This window comes from Phoca vitulina, unplaced genomic scaffold (genome assembly GCF_004348235.1).
Source record: "Phoca vitulina isolate PV1807 unplaced genomic scaffold, GSC_HSeal_1.0 scaffold52, whole genome shotgun sequence".
Classification (NCBI taxonomy): domain Eukaryota; kingdom Metazoa; phylum Chordata; class Mammalia; order Carnivora; family Phocidae; genus Phoca; species Phoca vitulina.
The window spans coordinates 1,121,626-1,138,627 of record NW_022589755.1 but is presented as its reverse complement, the minus strand read 5'-3'; the positions used below and the strand labels follow the sequence as shown (position 1 = coordinate 1,138,627).

The window sequence follows — 17,002 nt, the reverse complement described above, 5'->3', positions numbered from 1 at the left end:
CATGCATGTGAAGAACAATAAGATGATGTTTATTAGTTTACAGCTAAGAACGCACATATTTTATGTCGAAATGACTTGACGGAATGATATGTCCACTTGTATCAGTAGCCTTTGGGGACACCTAAAATACTGTTTTATTCTCTGGGAGCCTGCTGAGCTTCATGGGGTCTGAAATCATGTTTCTAAGAACTTTTGAGCACTTGCAGACAGCACCCCCTATAAGTCTGCGTGAATCCCTTAAGGAAGCCTCCGGAACCTTATTAGACCCTCGCAGAACCTCAGAGCCTTTGGGATGGTTCCGGTGGGGAGCATCCTCTCCTCTACCGCCTCTACTACATTACCCAGAGGGCGCCGCGCGGAGAAGCTGCGGGTTGAGCCAATGAAGGCCCAGGATAAGAGCTCTTCCGTGCGTTTAACAGCGCTTGGGGCGGGACTTCCGGCGTCCTCGTGGTGGCGGTGGTTTTGGGTGTTCCTGGGTTTGTTCCGGCACCGTCAGGCCGGTTCGGGACTCTGGTGACAGGACCGAGAAGGCGCAAGGAGAGGAGCTGTCCCTGCCGCACAGACTGGGGCCCCCGGCTAGCGACGCCGCCCGGGCTGCCCCGCGCCGGGGGCCGAGACGGGGACCGCCGCTCCGGGTGTCCGCTCCGCCCACCGAGCCCGATGGCGGCGGCCGCGCCCAGGGACCGGGCTCAGGTGAGCGCTCGTGCTCCTCCCTCCCCCCACCCAGACCCCGAAGGCCCGAGCGCGGGGCGCCGGCTCGCGTCCCTGCGGCCCAGGCCCCGGTGTCCGGGACAGGGAGGCGGCGGCGGGCGGGGGCCCCGTGTGTGAGCGCCGGCGTGCGGGAGCGGGCTCCGGGCCGAGGGCGGCTGGGCAGAGGCTGGAGGGGGCTGCGGCGGGAGGACTCTGCCCTCGGGACAGCGCGTGAGGCGGAGACGCCTGGACTCGCGGGCCGAGGTGTGGTTCCTCTGTCCCGAGGGCCCTGGGAGCCGTCGATGGTTGTGAAGAGAAGAGGGACACGGTCTTAGGGCTGTGAAAGTTTGCACGGGCTGCTCCGAGGGAGAACAGGCTGGGCCGGGAGTGATGAGGACAGCGAGGCACTGGGAGGTTGAGTCCAAGTCACAGAATTGGGAAGAGGGAGTACTGAGAACTGGAGTACAGAGTTTATTTAGCCTTTCAGCCCAAGGTCTGGCCTCCAGGATTGGGTAGGGGTACAGGGGAGGTTCGAGCCCGCTGAAATACCCCATGGCCCCCAGCCTCTCTGACTTGCTTCTGCGCGTAGTTCTCTGAGGCTGAAGTAGCACTTACGGAACCTACACAGTGAAGTGGAGGGTGTCCCTCCCCTCACTGGTTTGGGTCCCAGCCATATCAGCTTTGGGACTGTGGTGTCCTGGGACTCTTCACCTGCTTTTCTGCCAGCCCTTTTGGTTTGGTGATCTGGGAGAGATCCCAAGGGCAGGGGGCAATCTAGATTCACTTTGAGTCCAGGTTGTATGGACTCAAGGGTTATATGGAGTTCTTATACTGGCCACCAATGGAGAGAAGTGTAGACGCTTATCCCAGGAACAGGGCACAGCATTTAGAAACTCTTAGGAACAAAGAGCAGGGGGACTGGAGTTAGTTTTGGGAATGGCTGCCTGAGACGTAATGGGAGATTTGGAACAGAGGAGGGAGATGATCTTACCCAGGTTTAAGTAGGCTCCATCTGGTTGTAGAGTGGAAAACAGACTTCGGGATTGAGGGAAGAGGAAGGGTGACCAGGGAAGAGGCGACTGCGATAGTCCAGGAGAGTGTTCATGGGCCAGAGTGCTGGCTGTGGAGGTGGGAGAAGTGGTTGGATTCTGGATCCATTTTTCAAGAAGGACTGATTTTGAGGGCGAGAGAGAAAGGAAAGAGTCGGAGATGACACTAAAGTTTGGTCTTAGCAGCAAGAAGTGTGGAAGTTAGATCAACTGAGATGGGAAAATCAGTGGTAGGAGTGATCCCCCACTGGGGATATCAGGAGCTTTGTTTTGGACCATGTTAAGATTCTAGATACTTCAGAGACCAAATGAGTAGTGGCATCAAAGGGGCACTGGACACAGGTCTGGAAATCTGGAGTGGGGTTTAGGATGGAGGCATCCAAAAGTGGTGACTAGTATGTGCACCAAGGTGGAGCTGTGGATCATATTTAGAAAGTAGAATTCAGCTCATGGCAGTAATGTTATTAGCGGGTCAGAAAGAAGAGTAAGAGTTCCAAGGGCTGGATCTATTGCTCGGGTGCCTGTTTGGGGGTTATGGGTATCATAAATACAGATGTAGGACAGAAATAACCACGAAGGGCGTATGTGGGGAGGCTGGTCTTGCAGGTGGCCAAGACTTCCAAGGGAAGAGTGGACGTGAGATAGATGAAGAGAACTATTTGAGATAAGATGGGTTTATTATAATTTTTGGTGGGCTTTGGTGGGTTCTGGGGTATTTGCTGGTGTGTAAGGTCTGGAGCAAATGTGGTCATCTGTGAGAATCACTGTGCTTGGTATGGGTACCAGTATGGCTGAGCTTTGAATGAGGGTTAGGTGGAAAGAGGAGAGTGTGGCTGCTGGGGGACGGCAAGTGCACACAGAAGTGGGAGAGGGTTGTGTGTATCTGAAATTCACATATGGCTCCATGTGACTAATGTTGAAGCAAGAATTAGAGACAGGCGGAGAAGGCCTTCGAAGCAGCATCCAGGGCTATCCCTGGTGTTGGGCTCCATCGGAGGTCTGGGGTAGGACTGGATCCTATTTGAATTTGCCAACTTCTTTCTGGATGCCATGTACCAAGTAGTATGGAGCGAGTCCAGGGAGATGCATATGGTGTGGGGCAGGGAGTTGGCAGTGGCTGTGGGGATGCAGCTGTGGGGTGTGAGGATGTGAGAGCTGCATGTGGAGAGAGGGAGTGTGAATTTATGGTCCTGGGCCCTGGTACTGGAGACTTAAGGATGATAGGTGACCCCAAATTTTATTGTGAGGCATGATATGGAGGACTCCATGGAAATTGCCTGGCAGGAAGACATGCAGCCCTGTAATCCAGTTCCTGAATGTAGATGGTGTCTCTCTGCCTACCTGCCTGCAGTTGCTGAGAGCTGGGCACGTTGATTAATAGAACCATGAGGAAAGAGCAGTACCAATGGCATCAGGTCCTGGTTTCTCCTCTCAGGTGGGGAGCTTGGGAAGGGGATGGGCATGGGGTAGATGTGTGAGAGTGGATTGTGGGTCCTCAGGAGGGAGGCTGTGGTTTCATCTGTCCCCAACATGACAGGACAGTGTGACTTTGGAGGATGTGGCCGTGTACTTCTCCTGGGAAGAATGGGGTCTCCTTGATGAAGCTCAGAGACGCCTGTACCATGATGTGATGCTGGAGAACTTGGCACTGATAACCTCTCTGGGTAAGTCCATCACACCTACCACAATGACCTCGGGTAGCAACTTTGCCTTTCTGCTTTTCCCTACGGGCTGCTCTGTTCTTCCATCCAGACCATGGGCACTACATCCTTTCCTAGTTCCCTGGGTAGGTGCTGTTGTTGCTAGGACTGGATTGTTCGCACTGCCCTCTTCTCTCCCTACTACCTCAACACCTGCTGCCCTGAAGTCTAGTAGCAAAGGATTCTAGGTAATCCTTCTAAGTCTTTGCAGTCAGATGGATCCCACCTTGCTTGCTCCCTCCCTGGCTGGGTGACTTCTGCAGATCCATGGTACCTACTTACTTCAGGTTTTGCTCCCTTTTTCTGATAGTTCTACATGCCTACATGTGCCAGGAATTGCCATCACTGACATGGACACTACTATGTGCACTATGGGCTGCTTTTGGAGACCTTTGTGTGAGGTTCCTTTTGTAATGTTTAGTTTTCTGTGATTTGTCATGTGGGCTGGTAGTGGCCACTTACATGTCCTGTCTTTTCCTTAGGACTTACATTATCCATGTCCCATGTAGTTGCTCAATTTGGGTTGTGGGGAAGACTTCTGGGCACTTCACAGAATGATATGACTCCTGCCATGGCAGGAGGGGCTAGAGGAGGCGTGGCCCTGCTGATTGGCAGCTGAAACAGGACATGACATCAGGGCTGTGTTCACCTAATACCAGGAACTTGTTCGAACTAGTGTTTTGGTGCCATTTCCATTGGCCACACCTCATTTTCACCTTTTCTTCCCTATTCTTGATACTTGACTAGTTTGTCATTTTTACTCTGACCTCTAGTCCCTGGCTGCTGGCAACTTCCCTGCATCTATCAGTTGCCCATTCCTTTCCACTGCTGCCATTGCAGTGTGCCCAGCATTGGCTCATGCATGACAGCTGGTGAGCACATATCCTCAGTAGTCCTTGAACACTAGCTACTCACTAGCAATCATTTTTCTGTTCCTGGACAAAAACTTCTTCATAATACTCACATGTGAGCAACACCCCTCCTGGAGGTCATTCTGAGAGGAGTAGGTTGGAAACTCTGCCTGCTTCTCCTTAACTGTGCTGCGTCGCATTCTTAACTTCTTTCATTTTGTGAGGCCTCCCTACTTCTTAGAGGAGCCTTTTAGAATCCCAGTACTGCAAAACAGCCCCTTCCTCATCTTGCCTCCCAACTTCTTCGTCCTGAGAACAGTCTCATGTATTCATTCTTTGGTATGTCAGGCACATATTTATAATGTGGCTGCCACCTGTCCCCAGAGACAACATACTTTACTAGCATTTCTCTGTTTTCAGATTGTTTGTGTGGCATAGAGAATGAGGAGGTGCCTTCTGGACAGAATGTTTCTCTGGGAAGAATGCCACAAATCAGGTCTTCAGAGCCAAATCCATCCACTGAGAAGGTTCATTTCTGTGAGATGTGTGTTCCTGTCATGAAAGATATTTTGTACCTGGCTGAGCATCAAGAAACACATACTGGGCAGAAATCATACACATGTGTGGCATGTGGGAAACAATTCTGTTTCAGTGCAAATCTTCACCAACACCAGAATGAGCACAGTGGGAGAAAACCCAATAGCAAGGACATGGACAGGGCTTCCTTTGTGAAGACCTGTAGAAGTCATTCATTAGGGAAGCCTTTCACCTGTGAGGTTGAAAAGGACTTCTTGGCCAGTTTGGGACTTCTCCAGCATCAGGCCACTCCCAAAGCGGTACTGAGTATACACAACAGTACTAAGTGTGAGGGTTCCTTTCACAGTGGAAAAAGTTCTTACAAATGTGGTGAATGTGGAAAAGCCTTCTGTCGCAAACGTACACTTGTTCAGCACCAAAGAATTCACACTGGAGAAGGACTGTTTGAGTGCAGTGAATGTGGGAAAACCTTCAGCTACAAGCATACATTTGTTCAGCATAAGACAATCCACACTGGAGAAAAGCCTTTTGAGTGCAGTGAATGTGGAAAGGGCTTCAGGTTCAAATATAAACTTGTTCAGCACCAGCGTACTCACACTGGAGAAAGGCCTTATGTGTGTAGTGAATGTGAGAAAGCTTTTGGATGCAAATCCAAACTTGTTCGGCACCAGAGAATTCACACCGGAGCAAGGCCTTATGAATGTGCTGAATGTGGCAAATTCTTTAGACAAAGTTCTAGCCTTGTTCAACATCGGAGAATTCACACTGGAGCAAGGCCTTACGAATGTGACGAATGTGGGAAGTCTTTTAGCCAAAGCTCTATCCTCATTCAGCACCGGAGAGTTCACACTGGAGAAAGGCCATATGAGTGCAGTGAATGTGGGAAATCCTTTAGACAAAGCTCCAGCCTCATTCAGCACCGGAGAGTTCACACGGGAGCAAGGCCTTACGGGTGTAGTGAATGTGGGAAATCATTTAGCCAAAGTTTTAGCCTCATTCTACATCGGAGAATTCACACTGGAGAAAGGCCTTACGAATGCAGTGAATGTGGGAAATCCTTTAGCCAAAACTATAGCCTCATTCAACACCATAAACTTCACACTAGAAAAAGGCCTCAGGAGTGCAGCCAGCCTGAGAAAGTTTTCATTTAACAGTCTTCTCTGATTCAACACCAAAACCTTCATTACTCACATCAGTTTTATGAATCAGATGTGGAAAAACCTTCAGCCAAGATCTAAACCCATTCAGCATGAAAAAGAAATTCCACGTAAGATAATGGCCTTAAACCTTCAGGGAATATGCTATCTCCTTGTTCAGTGTGACGGCACTAGAGAGCCTCTGTGAGGAGCCATCTACCATGCATTCCAATCAGGAGTTTTCAGGAGCTGCATTTCATATTCTGACCTGCTCAGACCTTGCCAGAACTCTGTCACTGCCAGTGGTGGCAGAAGTTATCTCCCTCTGACACCTAGCAGGTCCTCCTCATGGCATGCATGTCACCTTAGCATGCTCAGAGAAGACAGATGTTTGTGCTCTCTCCCGTTCTCTGCTGGAAATCATAGTCTGAACCCCTGGGGTGGGAGCTTCCCATTCCCTTCTCTCTGACTATGGCATGGACCTGATCCACTTTTTGCCCAAAGAACTCAGTCTAGGAACCACTGATATTTTGCAAGTTTTACCTTCTTCATGGCATTGTTGGTCTTATGCAATATTTTTTATGGATTTTCCAGCCTCCCAAGTCACTGATGTGGGACCTGTCTGCCTCACATTTGCTCTGATTTGTGCAATAATAAAGGTCTTATTAAGTCACATTTAATCTTAAGATTTTTATTCATTGTGTGGAGTGGGTTGAAAACAGTTGGGCTCTGCCGTTGTGGAGAGGTAGACAGCTTTCTTGAGGACCTCAAGGGGGCAGTATAATATCAGAGACTACCTCTCACTATAGTTTTTACCTAATCAGCATTCCTATCTGGGTAAAAAAAAAAAAGAAGAAGAATTAATTTGGTGTTTGTCCCCAGCTCCTGGCACAGAGCTTCTAAAACCCTTGGGATTTCCTGGATAAGAGTATCTTCTCTGATAGTGAAATGGCTCAAGGTGGAAGACAATAAAGGAACTTCAGGATGGGAGCTGGTCACCAGACATTAGAGGGTTCTAACTTTAAGCCCCACCCTTGACATCTGGGGAGGGGAAGGAGCTAGAGATTGAGTTCATTCACCAGTGGCCAATGATTTAGTAAACCATGCCTATGTAATGACACCTTGATAAAAACCCCTAAACAGTAGGGCTTAACACCAGCCAGCCAGGACGGGGGTGCACACTGATTCTACTGTGATAGAGGTTCTTGCTCTTGGAATTCTTTTGGAACTCACCCTATGTACCTCTTCATATCTTTGTTGATTTGTGTCCTTTATAATAAACTAATAGTAAGTATAGCATTTTCTTGAGTTCTGTGAGTTATTCTAGCAAATTAGCAAACCTGAGTGGGTGGGGACTCAAGGCAACTCCAAATTTGTAGTCAGCCTGGTAGAAGTGGGGGTAGTCTAGGGACCCTATTTGCGCCTGGCATCTGAAGAGACAGTTGTAGGACTGAGTCCTTAACCTGTGGGGTCTCTGCTAGCTCCCAAGCAGCTAGTGTCAGAATTGAACTGAACACCCAGTTGGTGTTGGAATGACACATTTGGTATCAGAAAAGGCCGTATACTGCATGAGGCCTTCTAAGAAAGACTACAGGTATCTGTGGTCCTGATTTGTGGCCTGGATGCCGGGATTTGTGTAGGCCCAAAGATCACCCTGAGGAGGGTACAGCTGTGACAACCAACAATGCTTTTGGAAAAGGCTAGTACATGATAATTTCTCCCAGTTACAGTGATGGAAATCGGCAGCACTTGAATTATGCTTGAACATGACATTAAGGCCTGATTGTCTAAAATGAATTAGGAAAATGCAAAGTGCTTAATTTTTCTCTGAAATTATTGAGATGCCTGAGTATTAAAAGCAGGGTTTGTTTGGTTTTTTTTTAAGATTTATTTATTTGAGAGAGAGGGTGTGCACACGTGTGCATGATTGGGATGAGGGGCAGAGGGAGAGAGAATCCCAAGCAGACTCCCCACTGAGCACAGAGCCTGACATGGGGCCCAGTCTCATGACCCTGAGATCATGACCGGAGCCGAAATGAAGAGTTGGATGCTTAATCGACTGAGCCACCCAGGCACCCCTTAAGACCAGTTTTAAAAGGCCTCATGGGAGCTTGGGAGTTGCCTGAGAGGCTCAATCTGTTAAGCGTCTGCCTTAGGCTTGGGTCATGATCCCGCGGTCCTGGGATCGAGCCCTGCATCTGGCTCCCTGGAGTCTGCTTCTCCCTCTTTCTCCGCCCCTCCCCCACACTTGTGTGCTCTCTCTCTCTCTCCCCTTCCCTCGCTCCCTCTCACTCTCAGATAAATAAATCTTTGAAAAAAAAATAAAAGGGGGCGCCTCGGTGGCTCAGTCAGTTAAATGTCTGCCTTCGGCTCAGGTCATGATCCCAGGGTCCTGGGATCGAGCCCCTCATCGGGCTCCCTGCTCGGCGGGGAGTCTGCTTCTCCCTCTCCCTCTGCCTGCTGCTCTGCCTACTTGTGCTCACTCTCTCTGTGTCAAATAAATAAAATCTTTAAAAAAAAGAAAAGGCCTCATTAGTAATGGAAATCTTATTGACACCATTGATGGTGACTTCCTCATTGCACAACGTCCACTTAGATTTTTATCGGCCCAGAGAACCTTTGCTGCATTCTCCATGTTCTGTTTGCTCAGTCATCATCTCAAAAAAAGAGCCTCACTTGCAAAGCTGAGATACAATTCTTTTTTTTTTTTTTGAGATACAATTCTAAGGTGTTTTATTGTTTATACCCCAAATCTGCAATCTTTGATCTGACATCCAGATGCTAAGAGCTTCTTGAAATCTTATTTTTGCATTGTACACTAACCACACTTCAATTCATATATGAACTCAGTAGCATCTTTATGATGTGTTATAGGCTATTTGTAGCAGAATACATAATTCCTATTTATGATTCTGATGGGAACTTTCCTTACAGCAAAACCACTAGATCCAAAAAATTAGGGAAGTGTACTTGCACCCTACCCCATAACCCTTGGCCCAGTGGCACATGGCTGCCATTTATATCATGGAGCATAAGCTGGTCGCAGATAGAGGGGAAAGCCAGATCCACCGTCTGGGATCACAAACACGTTCTCTACTCTAGAGCCATGTACATCCCTGTGCTCAACAATTACTGCTCTAACATTCCGCTGTTGCCATTGGCTAAAAAAGACTCCATATTTTGATTACTAATTGGGCTTGTTGCCACCACCATCAAACCTCACATCATTTAGTTGGGAGAATCCAGAAAATCTAGGACCTCTCTTCTAACCTGAATTGTCCTAATAATTATCTATAAAGAGGTCATTCCATATACTCAAAGAGCTGTCATTACTGATCTGTCACTTAAAAGCTTCCGAAATCCTAGTCAAGGACCTTACCTCAATCTTCCAGCTGTCCTCTACTCCTGCAGCCCCTTTTGCTCTTCTGTTACGTGCCTGTCCATCTTGATGTTCCTAGTTCAATATATTCACTAATCTCAAGAATGCCAAATCTGTTTTTTACTTTAAGAAGTTCCTCCAGTATTACTTTTGTCTTTGTTAATATTCTGCCACATTTATACAGAGAATAGAAGATCATTATTTGATATTGTTTGACAACATCCCTGCCTCCTAAATCTAAAACAAATCTCTTGTGGGCTGCCTGTGTTGAAATGGAAATGATGCCTCCCCTCAATTTAGCATCAATCCCTCCATCCCGCCTATGACTTTCCCATGTCTTAGCTTCTGAGAGGTTTTGTTCTTGATTTATCAAATCTCTTGACTAATAAATCACCCATCACTGATCTTCAGTCTCTTAATCTCCTTGACAAAAAACATCAATACAGTTTGTGTACTTCATAAAATAACTACCCTTCACTCTGAGCTAGTACATTTTCTTTTCTACTATTGCTCTCCCTCATCCTTTATTGCTAAACTTTTACAAGCATTTTCTCTCCTTTTGTTTCTATTACTTCAGTTCCTATGTAGTTCTCTACTCATGTGTATGAAAGTTTCTGTCTTCACAACTCCGTCACCATTAATGAACTTAAAAACACAGTAATGACATCTAAAATTTTCTTTAACGTTTCAGCAGCTTTTGTACCATGGGGTTTTTGTTGTTGTTGCTGTTGTTTTGTATTCTTAACTGAATATGCTGGCTTAAAAAAAAAGAAGCATTCTCTTTGTACTGTAATGAATAAAAGCCCAATCAGCAGTTATTTCTTCACAGTCTGTCTATGTTCTGTTGGTCATCTTACGCAGTGGCATGGTTGTAAATATCATTATAAGCTCAAAACTTTAGTGTGTATCTCCATGTAAAAATCCTGTGATCCTCTATCTAATGATCTACTTGCAGCCTGTTCCGGGACATCTAGTAGACATCACAGACTCAACACCTTTAAACTTCTCCTGAGCTTTCTTTAAAAAACTTTTTAAAAAATAAATCTTATTTTTTTTAGAGAAGTTTTAGGTTCACAGCAAAATTGACAACAAGGTACAGAGATCGCCTCTATATCCCATGCCCTCACATATGCATAGTCTCCCTCTTTATCAACATCCCCCTCTACAGTGCTACATTTATTATAATTGATGAACCTACAATGACTTGTTATCACCCAAAGACCATGGTTTACATAAAGGTTCATTCTTGGTGTGCATTTTATGGGTTTAGGTAAATTATAATGACATGTGTCCACCATAATAGTTCATACAAATTAGTTTCACTGCCCTAAAATTTCAGTTTCTGCTCTAAAAATTCTCCACTAATTGTCCCTCCCTCCTGCCTAACCTCTGGCAACTACAGATATTTCTGTTGTCTCCATAGCTTTGTCTTTTCCAGAATGTTATACAGTATGTAACCTTTACAAAATGGCCTCTTTGACTTAGTAATATGCATCTAAGTTTCTTCCTTGTCTTTTCATGACTTGACAGTGCTCTAAGTGTTGAATGATATTCCATCGTCTGGATGTACCACAGTTTTATTTATCCATTCACGTACTGAAAGACATCTTGGTTGCTTCCAAGTTTTGGTGATTGTGAATAAAGTTGCCTGTAAACATCCATATACTGGTTTTTGTCTGGATATGTTTTCAACACCTTTGGGTAAATACCAAGGAATGCAATTGTTGGATTGCCTGGTAAGCCTATGTTAGTTTTATAGGAAACTGCCAGACTGTCTTCCAAAGTGGCTGTGCCACTTTGCATCCCCACCAGCAATGAGTGAGAGTTCCTGTTACTCTACATCCTTGCCAGCATTTGGTGGTATCACTGTGAGCTTTCTTTTCACTCTGCTCTGACCATAGCTTTCCCATTCTCAGTTGATATCAACTCCATCCTTCCAGTTGCTGAGACTAAAAATCTCAGGCTCATTCTTGACTCATTCTTTTTCTCATACCACAGAACCAGTCCCATAGGAAATCTGATTAAGTCTACTTTCAAAACATCATGAATCTGACCCCTTTTCATCACTATGCCTGCCCTTAGCCTGAGAAGAGCCACCATCCTCTACCCGAATTTCTGCAATGGTCATCTAATTGATCTTTATCCTATGCTTCTTCTTTTCCAGTCTTTTGTCAACTCTCCAGCCAACATGACCCTTTCAAAGTATGAATCAGGTAATGTCCATATTTGATCAAAACCCTGGAAGCACTCCTCATTTTACTTGGAGAAAATTCAAAATTCTCATAGGACCTTAAGGGAGCTTCACAGATCTTTAGCTTATGTTCCTCTCTGACTAAACCCTCTGCTTTACTCATCTAGTTGCATGGGCATAGATACCTGGCTTTGCTTGGCACATGACACTGGCCGATACCTGTGCTTGAATCATATGCTCAAAAATGCCACATGGCTTAATTGATCTTTATTCAAGTATTGCCTGAAGTTTCATTTTGCCATGAAGTCTCCCTTACTATTCTTTTAATATTGCACCCTCTTATTCCCTGCTTATCCCCCCAACTCTAGCTTATTCCCCTCCAAGGTACCTATCATCATATAGCATAGTGGATAATTTATTATTCATTATTATCTATTATTTGTCTCAATACAGGTAAGTTCTTTGCTAGCTTCCCCCTTCCTCTCACCCCCTATAGATCACTTATACCAAGAATAATGTGTGACACACTTTAGGTGCTTAACATCTGTTTATTGAAGGAGTGAATAAAAGTTGCCTTGGGAGTGCCTGGCTGGCTCAGTTGGTAGAGTGTGTGACTCTTGATCTTGGGTTGTGGGTTTGAGCCCCATGTTGGGTGTAGAGATTCCTAAAAAATAAAAATCTTTTAAAAAAATGTTGCCTCACTTTCCTCATGTTTATTTTTTAACACTTTAGCAATTTTTACTTAATGTTTCTTTCTTTCCCCCTGTCTTTCAGAATACAATTGGACTTTGTAAGAATCATATTGGGGTAGGCAAAATCCTCAGGTTGCCCAGAAACACAGACCAGCCTTGAGTGAAACTTCCTTCTTTCACTTCATACATACATGAGACCAGTGTCATCTGTTTCCACCTGACACTTTTCAGACAACTTAGCTTTGTTTTCCTCTTGCTTCCTGCTTTTCTTTCTTTCTAAATGGATTAATCAATCACTACTAACAGCTTCTAGTAATTTGTCTGTGTTACAATTTTTTTTTCAGAGATAATTTCAACTCTCCGTGGAGACACTGTCACTGCAATTATAGGTGAAATGATAATCACTTCCCAACAAAGAGATGAGATCATGATTTCAACTCCATGCAGACACTGTCATTGCAATTTTAAGTGAAATGATAATCACTTCCCAGCAAAGAGATGAGATCATGATGCCCCAAAACTTTATTTCAGGGATAAGATACACTCTTTGCACACATGCTTCTGATGTGACCACAAAATCTGCTGTTTCTATGGGGAATGATAGTTGGTAAGTAGAGCTTCCTTTTAGATGAAGAGAGATTCTTAGAGAAAAATGACATTGCTAAGAAAACATTTTAAGAAATATTATGTGTTAGTATAATCTCATTTTCCTGGGGTAGGAACATGGACACAAATATATGCAGAAGAGATATTTTCTGAGGGTTCCCAAGAAGTAGAAACCTAATAGCTGATGTCTGTCCTCTGCCTTCTCTGTCATAGCCCTCTCTGAATTTCTGAGGTTAGGGAGCAGGAATCATCAGGTCATATTACTGTGTTAAAAGCTCCATGTGACCCTGACATTTAACCAGATTTATAAAAGTCCTTTGATATTCCCTGAACCTTAGCAGTTGCTTTTATTCTGTCGTGATTTTTTTTTAGAGATTTTATTTATTCATTTGAGACACAGAGATAGAGAGCATGAGCAGGGGAAGAGGCAAGGGGAGAGGGAGAAGCAGGCTCCCCGCTGAGCAAGGAGCCCGATGCGGGGCTCGATCCCAGGACCCTGGGATCATGACCTGAGCCGAGGGCAGACGCTTAACCATCTGAGCCACCCAGGTGCCCCCCACCATAGTACCTAATTGTGCCTCTACAGAGAGCAGTTTGCTCAGAGAAATGAAATGGGGACGTCTAAGTGGCTCAGTCGGTTAAGCGTCTGCCTTTGGCTCAGGTCATGATCCCAGGGTCCTGAGATCGAGTCCCGCTTCGGGCTCCTCGCTCAGCGGGGAGCCTGCTTCTCCCTCCCTCTGCCTGCCGCTTCCCCTGCTTGTGCACTCGCTCTCTCTCTGACAAATAAATAAATAAAATCTAGGGGCGCCTGGGTGGCTCAGTCGTTAAGTGTCTGTCTTAGGCTCAGGTCATGATTCCAGGGTCCTGGGGTCAAGCCCCACATTGGGCTCCCTGCTCGGTTGGCCAGTCTGCTTCTCCCTCTCCCTGCCCCCTGCTTGTGTTCCCTCTCTCTCTGTCAAATAAATAAATAAAATATTTAATAAATAAATAAATAAATAAAATCTTTAAAAAGAAAAAAGACATGAGATGGGGCTTTTTTTGTACATGAATCTCTGTGTTTCTTAAAGAACACGTGGGGCTAGTATTCACAGAACATTTGTGCTACATTATTTACCCAAACATTGTTCTTCTCACTCTTGCTCAATTAAAATATCTAATTATTATTAAAATTCATGTTTATTAATCTTTATTACAATTGTGATTCAAGGGCAATCCTCCTACCTCTTTCTTTTACTTGGATTTGTTAATCAACTTCTAATGTGTATTTTATTTAACTTTACCTGTGATTTCCTAAATTTTTCAACCGGTATTATAAACCTTCTACCTTTTTTCCGAGAAATATTTTAACAAACATATTCATATGCATAAAATAAATGTTCTTTTCTTCTTCACTCTCCCACTTCCCTAAGCTCACATGTCACTGGGTTTATGATTTGTTATCAGTTATTGTGTATCCTTCCAGAAATGTTTTGATTCATTAGCATTTCTTTTTCTTAATTAATCTGTACTTCACAAAGATTCCAGTGTTTCCCAAACTTTAATGTCAGTTACATAATTTATTTTAATTTGATAATTTATTGCCTATTAATATAAACAACTGAAATATTGCAAAAATGAAGACAGCTCCTGTTTGATGAATCCTAATTTAATTCTCTGGAAAACATCTAAAATTTAGAAGGTTATAAAGAATTGCTATTTAATAGGGCGCCTGGGTGGCTGAGATGGTTAAGCGTCTGCCTTCGGCTCAGGTCATGATCCCAGGGTCCTGGGATCAAGTCCCGCATCAGGCTCCCTGCTCCTTGGGGAGGCTGCTTCTCCCTCTGCCTCTCTCTCTGTCTCTCATGAATAAATAAATAAAATCTTAAAAAAAAATTAAGAAAAAGAATTGCTATTAAATTAAATGTGGATAATGGAACTGAACATTTTTAATAATATTTTATAAATATAGAAAGATAAATATAGATTTATAAATATAGAAAGATCCTATTCTTATATCATTATAAAAATGTTCAAACTGAGAAACCTTAATTAATTCATTTTATATTTATATTTAGGCAAGGTTATATGAGATTATAATATGATTATGTAAAGTGAAGATGTGAATGTGAATTAAATATTTGGCAAATGAGTGTATTTTTACATATAAATGGTATCTCCTTTTATATTTATTATGCATTTGCATGATAATTTCTAAGAAAAAACATAAAAATTTTTGAGAAATATTTATATAACTTTCAATGTTAGAAAATATATGATCATTCATCTCATTGATGAGAGTGGGCATCTAGAATATGATTGGTTGCCTCTCCTTTCCATTGTTCTTTTTTTTTTCTTTTAAGATTTTATTTATTTATTTGACAGAGAGAGACACAGAGAGAGAGGGAACACAAGCAGGGGGAGTGGGAGAGGGAGAAGCAGGTTTCCCGCGGAGCAGGGAGCCCAATGCTGGGCTTGATCCCAGGACCCTGGAATCATGACCTGAGCCGAAGGCAGATGCTTAATGACTGAGCCACCCAGGCGCCCCTAGCTTTATTTTTTCAAATAAGTGTGGAAATATTTTAATAAGTATGTATCGTTTTTATTTTTAAGAAATACATGTTTTTATTTTTAAGAAATTTACCTTTTTTTTTCAAATAAGTGTGGAAATATTTATTTTTTAAAGATTTTATTTATTTATTGGACAGAGAGAGAGAAGAGAGGGAACACAAGCGGGGGAGTGGGAGAGGGAGAAGCAGGCTTCCCGCTGAGCAGGGAGCCTGATGCGGGGCTCGATCCCAGGACCCTGGGATCGTGACGTGAGCCGAAGGCAGACGCTTAATGGCAGCCACCCAGGCACCCCAAGTGTGGAAATATTTTTTATTTCTTTTTTCTTTTTTGTTTTTTAAGTGTGGAAATATTTTAATAATATGTATCGAACAAACTTTTCTTTCCCAACTGATTTTTAAATTCATTTTTACTCACACTAAGTTTCTACTATTTTTCATACCTGTAAATCTTTATCTCTCTATCTTACATACAAAAAGATCTATCCAATTTTATCTATATTTGTCCCCTACCTCCCTACATGTCCAATACTTTGCAACATTTTATAGCTCTGTTTATAATCTATCTCATAACCTTGATTTTACTCTCTGGCTATTGACTAAAACCAAGCTGTAATTGCATTTATTTTTCAATAACCAAGAGAATTAATCCTCTAAACAATTTCATTTGGGGATGCCTGGCTGGCTCAGTTGAAAGAACATGCAACTCTTGATCTCAGGGTTGCGAGTTTGAGCCCCACGTTGGGTGGAAATTACTTAAAAATAAAATCTTTAAAATAAAAGAAAATCCTTTAAAAAAACAATTTCATTTGTTTTTCTTCTTTTCACTGGCACAGGAAACTTGTATACATTATTATTTGGTTATAAGTTAGGTTGTTTAAGCATACATTTATTTATTTTATGGATTCATTTGTTAATGTTAAAGCTCCCCATTTGGGACCATGGCTTATCTCTGCTTTATTTGGATCTTTTTAAAAATTCATGCATTTTCTTTCATTGTTTCTTCCACATTTCTATAATTTTATTATCAAATTATATAAATAAGCATATCTTTCATAACATTTTGTGCTTACATTTTTAAATACAACACTGTCTCTAGAGAGAAAAATGTAATTTATTACTTTTTTAAATGTAGCATTTGTGTATATTCTAAACACTTATTAGTATTAATAATAATTCATTTTATTCATTGTATTTAGCCATTATGCTCCTGCATCTTCTCTGAATGTTATACATGTGATTTTGTGATTTCCATAAATACATCCAGGATTATATTTCGGCTTATTGACAGACTATGCCTGAAATATATTAAGCAAAAAATGGTGGTGTACAGCATTGTGATCTTATTTCAGAAAAATTTGTAATAATATTTATCCACTATAATACAAAAATAAAAAAGAAAGGCAAAAAAAAAAAAAAACCAATACCCAGTAATTTTGGAAAAAGTAGAAGTTGTCCTTGAGGTAGTGTCTCCTTAATATACTGCATCTTTATTGCTGAGACCATGATTGGAAGCCCAGATGTTACTCCTAAACAATAGATATGTTTTGCTTGCCTGTATAGTGTTTTAATAAAAATTGAGAATATTGCAGAAACCGACCTGGGTTTGTTGATATGGCAATACAAGT

General features: G+C 43.1%; 1 protein-coding gene across 1 annotated transcript; it reads left to right on the top strand.

The window, feature by feature from the left end:
* The first annotated feature begins 439 nt into the window (after positions 1-439).
* On the top strand, positions 440-7,837 carry LOC116622036 (zinc finger protein OZF-like). The gene is made up of 3 exons (XM_032388165.1): positions 440-693; positions 3,277-3,403; positions 4,711-7,837. Exons 1-3 carry the CDS (start codon positions 661-663, stop codon positions 5,976-5,978), a joined length of 1,428 nt encoding a protein of 475 aa, XP_032244056.1. The 5' UTR covers positions 440-660; the 3' UTR covers positions 5,979-7,837.
* The last annotated feature ends 9,165 nt before the right edge of the window (positions 7,838-17,002 follow it).